At 34.1% G+C, this 13,186-nt stretch overlaps 1 protein-coding gene across 1 annotated transcript in view; it reads left to right on the top strand.

Annotated features, from left to right (window-relative positions):
• LOC126817923 (T-complex protein 1 subunit gamma) overlaps positions 1–13,186 on the top strand; it is a 55,007-nt gene that overhangs the window by 19,340 nt on the left and 22,481 nt on the right. The window contains exons 4-5 of the mRNA XM_050545096.2: positions 11,408–11,470; positions 12,202–12,298. Of these exons, the coding sequence (XP_050401053.1) occupies positions 11,408–11,470; positions 12,202–12,298 (160 nt within the window). The remainder of the gene's footprint in view (positions 1–11,407; positions 11,471–12,201; positions 12,299–13,186) is intronic.

Raw genomic sequence — 13,186 nt, 5'->3', positions numbered from 1 at the left:
AGGTGAACCTTGCTATTTTTCATATTTAATTCCCGTACGGCATTCAATTTTATGTCAGTAACATCCCTACAAAATTAAGCATAACATCCCTACAAAATTAAGCATGTTCGTAATACATTGAATGAAAGGAAAAAATCAAAATGAACTGCCCGACAAAATGGCTGCTCTTTGTACGCAAAGTGTGTAAAAGTATGTAACAGGAAAGTTGTGGACCCTATAGAGGTCACAATTTTTATCTGATATTGATGAAACTTAAAATATAGCTTTCATTTCAGACCATAACTTTCTGGATTATGGCCCCTGATTGTGCGAAAAATCACTTTTGTTTTTAGCTTGTTCTCTATCCATCTCTTGCAAAATATGGGCGTATTTTGCCTGGCAACCACTGGTTGCACTGCAAATACTTTTGCTTAGTTCAACATGCAACCACCATTTATTATTTATGTTATTATTGATGTGTTTTCATTTGTCCTGTTTAGGTGAGCTGTTTATAATACATTTATATTGATGTGATTTTATTAACAGCTGTAGTTGTATAAAATATCAATAAACAGTATTGAATAGTCATTCCATATTACAGTAAGAACAATGTACTAACTGAATAATAAAATTTGGGCACATCTTTGACCTATATAATTTAAAAGTTAAACAACCTGTAGCTCACTCTAAATACTGTTGGCATTGTTAAAAATCGGTCATCTCCCCTCAAATCTCTTGGGATTTCTGCAGGTTCTGTGGTTTGCCTCCCACTTTTAAAGTCTCTATTATATGTACGGTACATAATAAGCTTATATGACAATTAAATGTTGAGGAATGAAACATCGGAACAATCAGGCCTTTAAGGCACATTCTCCATGCTGGAAAGTATAGTACATATACATGTACATTGGACACCTGTTGAATCGATTCAAAGGTGTTCTGGTAGGCATATCTTGATAAATCAAACAAATGATATTGGGTCAATATAAGTTGTGAAAATGCTTACCCGTAGCCAGGTCTGATTTACGTGGAAAACAGCCCATCGTTATATAATAGTGGATGCAAATCTGTAATCCAAGTAGTACGCTCACTTTAAATGGTCAAAATATCCAGACAAATTGTACAAAATATGGTTTATTCCATCTTGATATTGTCAATTTGTGATTGATAAAACCACACAGCACACTAGATGTTCTTATCTCTATCTATACAGTATGACTACTGTTCTATACAGCATATTCCATGATTCTATGCAAAGCACATCAATACATTTATCCTATAGAGACTCCTACCATACTTTCTATCATAAACTTATCTCACAACAGAAAGGTTTTCCTACAAAATATAATACAAATTCCACAATGGATTACTGTAGACAGATGATGATAGATATGTAGGTGCTATCACTGCTTTTGAAGGGTGATGTTTGGGTAAAACTAAAATGATGTCAATATTTCTATTGACTTAAGTCAAACGCAGTGTTACCGATGCTATCTTTTTTAACTACTGAATGATTCACTAAGATTTACTGATACCATGATATAACTTAAAAGTCTTTTATGGGAAATAAGATATTGAATTCATCTGTCCACAGGGTCATTTACATTCTAAGAAAATCTGAAAAGTCGATCTTGCTCAAATGTTATGAACATGGTTTCAAATTATTACCCAAGACCGAACTGCTGTGTAACTTAGTTTCATCAGGCTAATGCATTATATTTTCTGCCGAATCTTCCTACATATATATTCACTATTTAGTCCATGTAAATATTAATGATAGTAAATTGTACGGTTCTGTATGAATTATATATAAATGCATTCACCTAGAAAGTATTCTCGTAGTTCCAATAAAATATTGATTTTTTAATGAATTTTACATTTACAATACTATTATAGTTATTAACATTTTGTTAATATCTAGGTCATTTGACATATGTACAATAGATGGTCATATAGTACAATGTGCCCATCAGATGATAAAATGCAATTTAAAAGCACTGTTATGGCATGTGGACATAATTTGTCGTCACCCCTGTCCGTCCGTCCATACGTCAACAATTTGTTTGGTTCCATACGTCAACAATTTGTTTGGTAGACACTAAACAGGTCACAATTTTTATCCGATTTTGACGAAACTTGAAATATAGGTTTATCTCCCAAAGATCTCGATTCCTCTCGATATTAGCATGTATCGGATCATAACTTCGTGGATTATGGCCCCTGATTGTACAAAAAAACATGTTTTTAACATGTTGACAAACTAGAGGTCACAATTTTCATCTGATTTAAAAAAAACTTGTGAATATATCGCTGTTACGCCCTAATGACCAAAACTGCCTGACAAAATCGGCTCCTTGTACGCAAATAATGGATCAGGCTAATGCATTATATTTTCTGCCGAATCTTCCTACATATATATTCACTATTTAGTCCATATAAATATTAATGATAGTAAATTGTACGGTTCTGTATGAATTATATATAAATGCATTCACCTAGAAAGTATTCTCGCAGTTCCAATAAAATATTGATTTTTTAATGAATTTTACATTTACAATACTATTATAGTTATTAACATTTTGTTAATATCTAGGTCATTTGACATGTACAATAGATGGTCATATAGTACAATGTGCCCATCAGATGATAAAATGCAATTTAAAAGCACTGTTATGGCTTGTGGACGTAATTTGTCGTCACCCCTGTCCGTCCGTCCATCCGTCAACAATTTGTTTGGTGGACACTTTGCAGGTCACAATTTTTATCCGATTTTGACGAAACTTGAAATATAGGTCCATCTCCCAAAGATCTTGATGTTAACATGTATCGGATCATAACTTCATGGATTATGGCCCCTGATTGTACAAAAAAACATGTTGACAATCTAGAGGTCACAATTTTCATCTGATTTAAAAAAAAACTTGTGAATATATCGCTGTTACGCCCTAATGACCAAAACTGCCTGACAAAATCGGCTCCTTGTACGCAAATAATGTAAAAGTATGTCATACCAAGGTTGTGGACCCTCTAGAAGTCACAATTGTTATCCTATCTTGATGAAACTTAAAATATATTTTTATGTCCCAAAGATCTTAGTTCCTATTCTCGCTATTTGCGCATATCAGACTGTAACTTCCTGGATCACGGCCCCTGATTATACGAAATATTGTGCTTTTTAGTTTGTGGATTCTCTAGAGGTCACGATTTTTTATCTGAATTTAAAAAACGTTTAGATATATCACTATTCCACCATGATGAAGTGGGAAAATCGAACCGAACTGTCTGACAAAATGGCCGCTCTTTGTACGCAAAGTATGTAATACAAAGGTTTTGGAACCCCTAGAGGTCACAATTTTTATCAGAATTTGATGAAACTTAAAATATATCTTTATATCCCAAAGATCTCGGTCCCATTCGATATTTGCGTATTTCAGAACATAACTTTCTGGATAATGGCCCCTGATTGTACAAAAAATCGCTTTTGTTTTTAGCTTGTTCTCTATCCATCTCTTGCAAAATATTGGCGCATCTTGCCTGACAACTGCTGGTTGTTGGCACAGTAGATGCAAAGATAATCCACATCTCTTTATACAGTGTTTAAGGCTATGGGATGAAGAATCCTATTGAATTTCAACAATTTCCGTTATTGGTTTTCAGGACGGTACATTAGACTGATAGTGGAAGTAATAAAATTTTGTGATATAACTACAGTCGTATTTGTAAATTGAATTATTTCTTATGTTGCGCAAGGTCTTTGATTTATCTGTAATTGTGAGGTAAAACTATTTTAAATAGTTGATTGATAATAGTGTAGACAGAGAAGGAGTAGACTAAGATGTTTTAAGAAAGGATGTTGGTAAAAAGATTATTGATTTTGTCTTTTATGTGTAATATATCAAATTATTAATAGAAAGCTATTTGTTTAATTGTCATCACTCTATCAAAATTGATTTTCTATCAGATATTTTGCTGAAAATACTCTAATGAATCTAACTATATAAATTTTTGGGTTTTTCTATCACATTTAGAAAGCTTTTCAGAACAGGCAGTTTTTGTTATAACATTTTTAAAGACCAGTCCAGATAACTGGGGACAGACTTTATAATTATGGAGTCTTGGGATTTTTCACTATATTTTGTTGCAAGTGATAGACATATTTAGCTATATTTGAAGAAAAAAGTACTGGCAATAGTTAAATATGACCATACAAATTTTGGTGGGCGTATGAAAATAGATTTTTGCCATGTTTGAAGGGGTTGGCCAAATCGGATATAGAGTGAATGTAATGTCACATCATTTGATTCCAATATGAAGAAATGCATAGACAAACATACAAAACAAACATTTGTCTGAAAATTGAGAAATGATTTCCAATAATATTCAAAGGGTAGTGAATGTTACATATCAAACTCTCAAGCTTGATGTGATGTTTTATTAAAGAAGTTGTACAATGATAATTATGCTTTTTTATACGCCCACATTTTCATGTAGAAGTATATTGTCGTCGCCCCTGTCCGATTTCAACAAAACTTGAAATATAGGTTTATCTCCCTAAGATCTCGGTTCCTTTCGATATTGGCATGTATCGGACCGTAACTTCATGGATTATGGCCCCTGATTGTACGGAAAATCACGTTCTTAGCTTGTGGACCGTATAGAGGTCACAATTTGTATCCGATTTTGTTGAAACTTGAAATATAAGTTTATAACCCAAAGGTCTTGGTTCCTTTCGATATTCGGGATATCGGACGGTAACTTCCTGAATTATGGCCACTGACTGTACGAAAAATCGCGTTTTTAGGTTGTGGAACCTATTGCGGTCATAATTTTTATCCGATTTATATAAACGTTTGAATATATCACCCTTTAGCCCTAACGATGGTGGAGTTCGAATTTCGTAAAAAAAAGACCAAAACTGACAGACAAAATGGCCGCCCCTCGTACTCAAATAGTGTAAAAATATGGTATATCAATGTTGTGGACCCTCTAGATTTTCTTCTGATTTTGATGAAACTTGAAATGTAAGTTAATAACACATAGATCTTGGTTCCTTTCGATATTCACGCATATCGGATAGTAACTTCCTGAATCATGGCCCCAGATTGTACGAAAAATCACGCTTTTAGCTGGAGGTTCCTCTAGATGTCATAATTATTATCCGATTTAAAAAAATGTTCAAATATATCACTGTTACACCGTAATTTTGATTGAGTTCAAATTTAGTGAAAATCGGACCAAAACTGCCTGACAAAAGGGCCGCACCTCATACACAGTTAGTGTAAACATCTGGTATATCAAAGTTGTGGACCCTCTAGACGTCACTATTTTGATCTGATTTTGATGAAACTTGAAATGCATGTTTATAACCCAAAGATCTTGGTTCCTTTTGATATTCGCGAACATCGGATCGTAACTTCCTGAATTATGGCCCTTAAATATACAAAAAATCACGTTTTTAGCTTTCCGTCCATGTAGAGGTCACAAATTTTATCCGATTTAAAAAAAAAAACGTGAATATATCACCATTACACAGTAAGATCTTGTTTCCTTTTGATAATCGCGTATATCCGAACGTAACTTTCTGGATTATGGCTCCTGATTGTTCGAAAAATTGCATTTTTAGCTTGCGGATTCTCTAGAGGTCACAATTTTTTTTTCCAATTTTTAAAACTGTTTAAATATTTCACCATTCCACCATAATGAAGGTTGAATTCAAATTTCGGGAAAATCGAAATAAAACTGCCACACAAAATGGCCGCTCTTTGTACTCAAATTGTGTAAAAGTATGCAACACAACGGTTGTGGACCCTCTAGAGGTCACAATTTTTATCCAATTCTGATGAAACTTAAAACATATCTTTTTATCCCAAAGATCTCAGTCCCTTTTGATATTTGCACATTTCAGACCATAACTTTCTGGATTATTGCCCCTGATTGTACAAAAAATCCTGTTTGTTTTTAGCTTGTTCTCTATCCATCTCTTGCAAAATGTGGGCATATCCTGCCTGGCTGCCGCTGGTTTTTTTTTTCAAAATCAAATTTAACTTTTTACAAGCTGTACATCAAATCTTATGATAGCTTCCTGATATATTAATATGGTCTAACATTGTCTTTTAAAAATTCAATACTTTTAATGGTTTTTAGCTCTGAGTTTCAAAAATTTTATTATTAAATTTGCTGGAATTGTTCGGCAAGTCCTATGGATAAAGTATTCAAAAATTTAGAGTTGTCTATCAATTTTATGTTAATGACACATCAAAATGCTGATTGTTGCTGTGTATTAATTGGCTAGCAATGCTATCTCCTTTTAGCAAGTTTCTGTTCTTAAGAATGGCAGTTATTTTTCCATCCTGAGGTCATTGGCTGGTGTTTGACAAACTCTGTTTCTTCTATTCTCGATATGTATCAGGCAGAATGTATGAATGGTGTACTGTTTGACAGGTCAAGGTTACCAATATAACAGAATCTTGTTTTCTGACTTCCTGAAATTACTTCTTATTCCAGCTAGAATATAAAACCTTGTATAAATGCATCTTTTCCTTCTCTCTCAGCAATGAATATATCATCATTGATCCTTTCAAATATTTCCCTAATGTAGATTTGTTTTCCTGTGCTTAAAGAATATTACATGATTGTTTTTATTAAGATATATGATAATTGTTTCATGGAAATGTCAACCTCAGAATCTATTTTGAATATTTGAAAATGTAACTCACCAATTTTGTTCTGTTGGATAGCTTAATAGGGATGGGTGTGGCTGCATTTTAAAATCATATATGCCATAATAAACAACCCATTTAAAATATTTGCTTTAATAATGATATACCAGATATTTCAACTTTATTGATTGATTTTTCACAACTGGAAAATTATTTTTGGGCCAAATTTTGTTATCAGTAAGATATTGTTCTACTGATTTAACAAACTAATTTTTATCTGCTGCAATTCGGATTTGTTGCGACTTTATTACAAAATATTTATGAATCTAACTGGGTAAGAGAGTTTAGAAACTTGTATATTGGCAGGGATCAGAAATTTTGCTTGTTGATTTTAAACAAACAAGCAAATTTTGGATACACAAGAAAGCAGTGGATATTAAAAATGGGTTCATCTGTCCATCAGTCACACTATTTGCTACACAATTGAGCTAGACTGTTCAATCTTTGTGTAGGTGAATTCCTTGACTAGGTTGATCATTTTCTGCTAATGCTAAGCAGAGATAAGCAAATTCATTATTTGATGCTTTGGACAATAGTTTTCATTCAAATTAAGTGATATTGATGAAACTTTATATAGTTCCATTACATCATTACCATGACTAAGTTTGATGAAAATGTTCTGCATAGGCTAAGCGATTTGATTGGTTAGGACTTGGGAACATAATAACTCTGCTTTTAGTCGAGTGAGAAAGTTGCTTGGTGTAGTTGTTCATTAGGTGAATTTCTTGACTGAGTTTGATGTTCAAGCAGCGATGAGCAATTTCATTGATGTAGACATTGGAACAAGATAACTTTGATTCTAATTATGATCATCAGGAAATATTTGACATTTAATACCAAAGTTTCCATTTTCTGAGACCTGAGATAGTGTAGTGAACATATAGGTTAAATGCATGTACATGTATTTACATATTTTGATAGCTATTAACAGATAAGTTATTTAAGGAAATTAAAGACTAATATTGTCAGACCAATTGATTATAAGATGTTGATAATGAATTTTCGTGATTGTTTGACAACACATTATCAGGTTAGGTTTGTGTGATTTTGCTTGCCTTCCGTTAATTTCTTCTGGAGTTATGGCCCATGTTTCACTTTGTTGCACCTTGTGAACGCTCTATTGACAAAAGTTATCAACTGATCTGTATGAAATTTATATGCATCATTTAAATTAGTAAAACAAAGAAGCCTATTGAATTTCAGCAATTTCCATTAATTACATCAAGAGTTATGGCCCTTGTTTCACTTTGTTGAATCTTGTGAACGCTCTAATGGCAACAGTTATCATCTGATCTGTTTGAAATTGATATGCATCATTTAAATTAGTGAAACGAAAAAGCCTATTGATCTTCAGCAATTTCTGTTAATTATGCTTAGAGTTATGGCCCTTGTTTCACTTTGTTCAATCTTGTGAATGCTCTAACGACAAAAGTTATTATCCAATCAGTATGAAATTTATATGCATCCTTTAAATTAGTAAAACAAAGAAGCCTATTGAATTTCAACAATTTCCGTTAATTACATCTCGAGTTATGTCTCTTGTTTCACTTTGTTGAATCTTGTGAACGCTCTAATGACAACAGTTATCATCCGATCTGTTTGAAATTGATATGCATCATTTAAATTAGTGCAATGAAGAAGCCTATTGAATGTCAGCAATTTCTGTCAATTCTAGAGTTATGGCCCTTGTTTTACTTTATTGAACCTTGTGAATGTTCGAATGACAAAAGGTATCATCCAATCTGTATGAAATTTATGTGCATTATTTGAATTAGTAAAACAAAAAGCCTGTTGAATTTCAACAATTACTGTAGATTACTTCCAGACTTATGACCCTTGTTTTAGTTCTTAGAACCTTGTGAACCCACAATCTACAAAAATTATAATGTCGTTTGTATGAAATTGTCTATTAAATGTCCCTAATTAATTACAAAAAAAAAAGTATGCGACAACCCTTGTCGACCGCTTGGACGATTTAGCTGCTGTGGGCGTATGTTTTGTTGGCTGGCAACCTATCTTTAGAACCTTGTGAACCCTCAAACGACGAAAATTATAATGTCCTCTGTATGAAATTGTCTATTAAATGCCCCTAATTACCTACAAAAGTATAAATATGCGACAACCCTTGTCGATCTCTTGGATGATTTAGCTACTGTGGGCATATGTTTTGTTGCCTGGCAACCTATCTTTGATTTAATCAGAAGCAGCAGACCGAGTTCTTATCCAGTAAATATCGCAGACTAGCGATGCCCTCAAGAGTTGATTATGGTCTGGATAAGTTAATTAATGTCTAATTAATAATATTTAGATAACATTTCATGCACAAAGAAAGACCTGCAATTGGCAGATTTAGCTCTTGTATAATGTATGTTTAATTTTAAATAACATTTTTTGACTTCTTCAGGCTTTGAAATTAGCTTAATTTTGTGAAAAGGTTGAAAATGTTTACGATAAAATTTTACGTAAGACGCCATTTTGCGTATAGACTCACTTTCCTTTAAGAAACTCTGAGTCTCAACAAAGAGACCAGATATAATCGGCCACGCGTAACATAACCAATGAAATAACAATATGTCACATTCCCGACAAATAATATATGCAAAACTGAAACCATGTGATATTATTGACCAATCATGTTATACTTAACTGGGTTGACCCTAAGAAGGCGAACGGGCCATTTCACACGGTTTACGCAGCCGTAACTAAGATGATTACCACATTTTGTAAACGCAAAAACCAATAAGATACACATTTGTGAACAAGTGGTGGTTAAATGGACAAAGGTCCAAACAATCAAATTCTGTTTCAATACTTCCATTTGGCACCAGGCAGAAAAATGTTGTATTAATTTTAGATTTACAACTAGAATTACTGAAAGTTTTTGCTTGTTACACTTTGTTTTTGCTTCTAATTTTAAAAATAACAAGCAAAAAATTGCTTTTGGTATTGGAAATAAGATTCGAACCCTGCTTATTAATAATGTTACACAGTATCTCGGTGCATATCTTGTGAAAATAATATTGTCCCTCGATTTTGCTATTTGGGAATTTCACCTCAATAAGGTTTTGTTTTCGGAGCATATTTCATATATTTATGAAATTTTATACACACATCATCCTATTGTCAGTTGAATAATTGGCAACACATTTGACATTGTTTTTAGCAATGCAAATATACTCGGCCAAATTAAAAACCTGACACTGATGAATTTCAACAATTTTTTTTTTCTGGTAAGTCAAATAAATTTTAAAGTGTTTCTAACGATAGTAAGTAGTAAGAAGCCTTTAATTTCATAAAATTGTAAAGTCACGTGGATCACGTGACTTTTGAGCATATAAAGATGAAAAACCTGAAAAACATGTGCAAACACAAACTCGTGAGGTCAATCGATGCAAGTTTGCTTAAACTGAACACGCACACGTAACTTGAACTGGAAAAACAAATTAAAATTGTTATTTTCATCTTTGTTAGAAAATGCCGCGCCTTTCAAATGTAGAACGTCTACGTGCTATAGGTAGGCTCTATGCTGGTCAGTCTGTGGTCACTGTTGCAAGAGCCTTTAATTGTTCACGCCAGACAATAATTAATCTTAGAATGAGAGTGCTTCAAACTGGAACTATTGCCGACCGCCCAAGGGCGGTAGCGTCACGTGTGACGTCACTCCAGGAAGATCAAGCAATACGATTACGTCATCTTAGAAAAAGATTTGTCACTGCAACCTCCACAAGTAGAGAGATGTTTGGTGGAAGGGTAACTGCACCAACTGTTCGAAATCGCTTGCAGGCTGCTGGTCTTCGAGCTCGGAGGTGCTATAATGGACCAATATTGACACCTCTTCATCGCCGTAACCGACTTGTGTGGGCCACAAGACACATAAGATTTACTCAGTGGAATTTGGTTGTCTTTAGTGACGAATCTCGATTCACTTTGAGATTTGCTGATGGCAGGGTCCGAGTGTACCGCAGGCGAGGTGAATTTTACGCTCAAGTATGCGTCAGCAAGTGAATCCACCACTGACGTTGCAGGACCTTCAACATGCTTGTGCTGAGCAGTGGCGACGCTTCCTCGGGTAGTGTTTACTAATGTTCTGAGATCCATGAGAAGACGTTGTGTGGCAGTACGACACGCTAGAGGAAGCCACAACCGTTACTAAACACTTTATTCCGATTGTTCTCCAAGTCTGTGAATTTCATTTTTGGGGGTACTGTGACATCACGAATGTTATCAATGTCAAGGACTTTCGGAGAGACGTATTCTTGCTTTCTGTTGATGTCAAGGTCGTCTGTGCACAACATTACACTAAAATAGTTGTCAAGTTTTTAATTTGGCTGAGTATATTATTCTGCAGCATGCAACTATGGTTCCAAACCGTTCAAGATATCTTTATGAAATTTTGTTTCAACTGGCATCATTCATAAATCTTGAACTGTTTTCAATCTTTTGATACCTTGACATTGTGATTTCTACAAAAACAATGGTGGTACATGTAGTTTGTACCAGTAATTGCTATACATCTGATTATAATGGTATATTGTGCACCACTAGTATTTGGTTGTTGATTAATAATAACACAGAGATTGTCTATCCAAAATATGTCAAAGTTTTTGGGATGTTGATGACTGAGTCTTCTTGGTTATTTGAGATTGAGGTTGGGGACATCGACCTCACTGTTGGTTTGTTCTAATAAAGTTTTATTTTTTCTCTTGTAGATGTTGATGGATCCAATGGGTGGTATTGTTATGACAAATGATGGAAATGCCATACTTAGAGAGGTAAACAAATATTTAAATACATGAAAATTGTATTTGTTTCAGATGTACATGTAAAGTTTTAGTCAATTGAAGTTACAACCTACACAAGTAGAAAAAAAAGATAGATTCAAAATTGTTTGCAGATCTACATTTATCTAGTACTTCAGAGGAGTTTGCTCTGCTGTTAAGCATGACAAATCTAAATAATAATTTTTTTATATCTTGATGTAATATTATTCAAAATGTTAGACAAAAACCTTGTAATTATTTACTTGTAAAAAGAAAATATCAAAAGGTACAAGAAGTTGATAACTTGTGCTTTTGCATGTAATGGTTTTATAGTACAGATCAAATAGCAGTAGATAATGAATTAGTACTTATTTGGCATATGATACAATGTGTACTGGAGGTGTAGTGCCTTGGTTAGGATTTTACAGACATTAACATGTCTTGAAGAAATTAATGATTAATGAAAAATGTTGATTATTAACATGATGCGGTTATATCTATTTGACAGCAATGCAATACTTTACAATAATCAATTTTCAAAACTCTGTTCATTCCCAGCCCTGGTTGTCCAACTATCTATAACACAGTGCCCCTCCACATTAAATCTAAAAGACTTGAACAGTAAAGAGTTGTCTTTTGTCATAAGAGAAGGATCCCTCCCACTCCCCCCACCAAAAAAAAAAGTATTTACTGCTTTTTCTGGTAAGGTTAATTCCTTTATGATATTGATAATTACTTTATAGATAAACGTTCAACATCCAGCAGCTAAATCTATGATAGAAGTTGCTAGAACACAAGATGAAGAAACGGGAGATGGTACTAAATCAGTCATTATACTTGGTAAGTCAAACAAGATGCTTAAAATCATAATGTTCAGCCATTACCCCGATTTGGCTGATTTTCCTGTATTTCATAGATTTATTGCAATGATTGGAATATGTGTGCCTACCTATTACAGTTCCCAATCCTTATAGAGTGCAAGCATGTCCCCCTTTTTTATACGCCCACATTTTCATATTTTTTATATATATTGTCGTTGCTCCCGTCCGTCTACAGGTCACAATTCTTATCCAATTTTGATGAAACTTAAAATATAGGTTCATCTCCAAAAGATCTCGCTTGCTTTAGATATTGGTATGTATCAGACCGAAACTTAATGGATTATGGCCTCTGATTGTACGGAAAATCACATTTTTAGCTTGTGGCCCTATAGAGGTCACAATTTTTATCCGATTTTGTTGAAACTTGAAATGTAAGTTTATAACTCAAAGATCTCGGTTCCTGTAGATATTTGCGCATATCAGACCGTAACTTCCTGAATTATGGGTCCTGATTGTACGAAAAATCGCTTTTCTAGCTTGTGGAACCTATAGAGGTCATAATTTTTAACCAATTTAAAAAAACGTTTTAGTGTATCACCGTTACACCCTAAGGATGGTTGAGTTGGAATTTCGTGAAATTCGGCCCAAAACTGGCAGACAAAATGGCCGCCCCTCGTACTCAAATAGCGTAAAATTATTGTATACGAGCAGGATACCCGGCTTCGCTCGAGGGTCATAACTCCGAAACCGGAAGTGGTAGACTAACGCCACCTGGCCTATGTTACTCCCCGGTCCGAGCTACCCCTATACCCCAAATTTCAGACTCGGGACAGACCTAATGTAGCCGAACAGACAGACAAATGACAGTCACAAATATATATATAGATCAATGTTATGGACCCTCTAG

This window comes from Patella vulgata, chromosome 4 (genome assembly GCF_932274485.2).
Source record: "Patella vulgata chromosome 4, xgPatVulg1.2, whole genome shotgun sequence".
NCBI lineage: Eukaryota > Metazoa > Mollusca > Gastropoda > Patellidae > Patella > Patella vulgata.
Note: the sequence above shows the minus strand (reverse complement) of the source record. Positions and strands in the feature narration are given on the sequence as shown.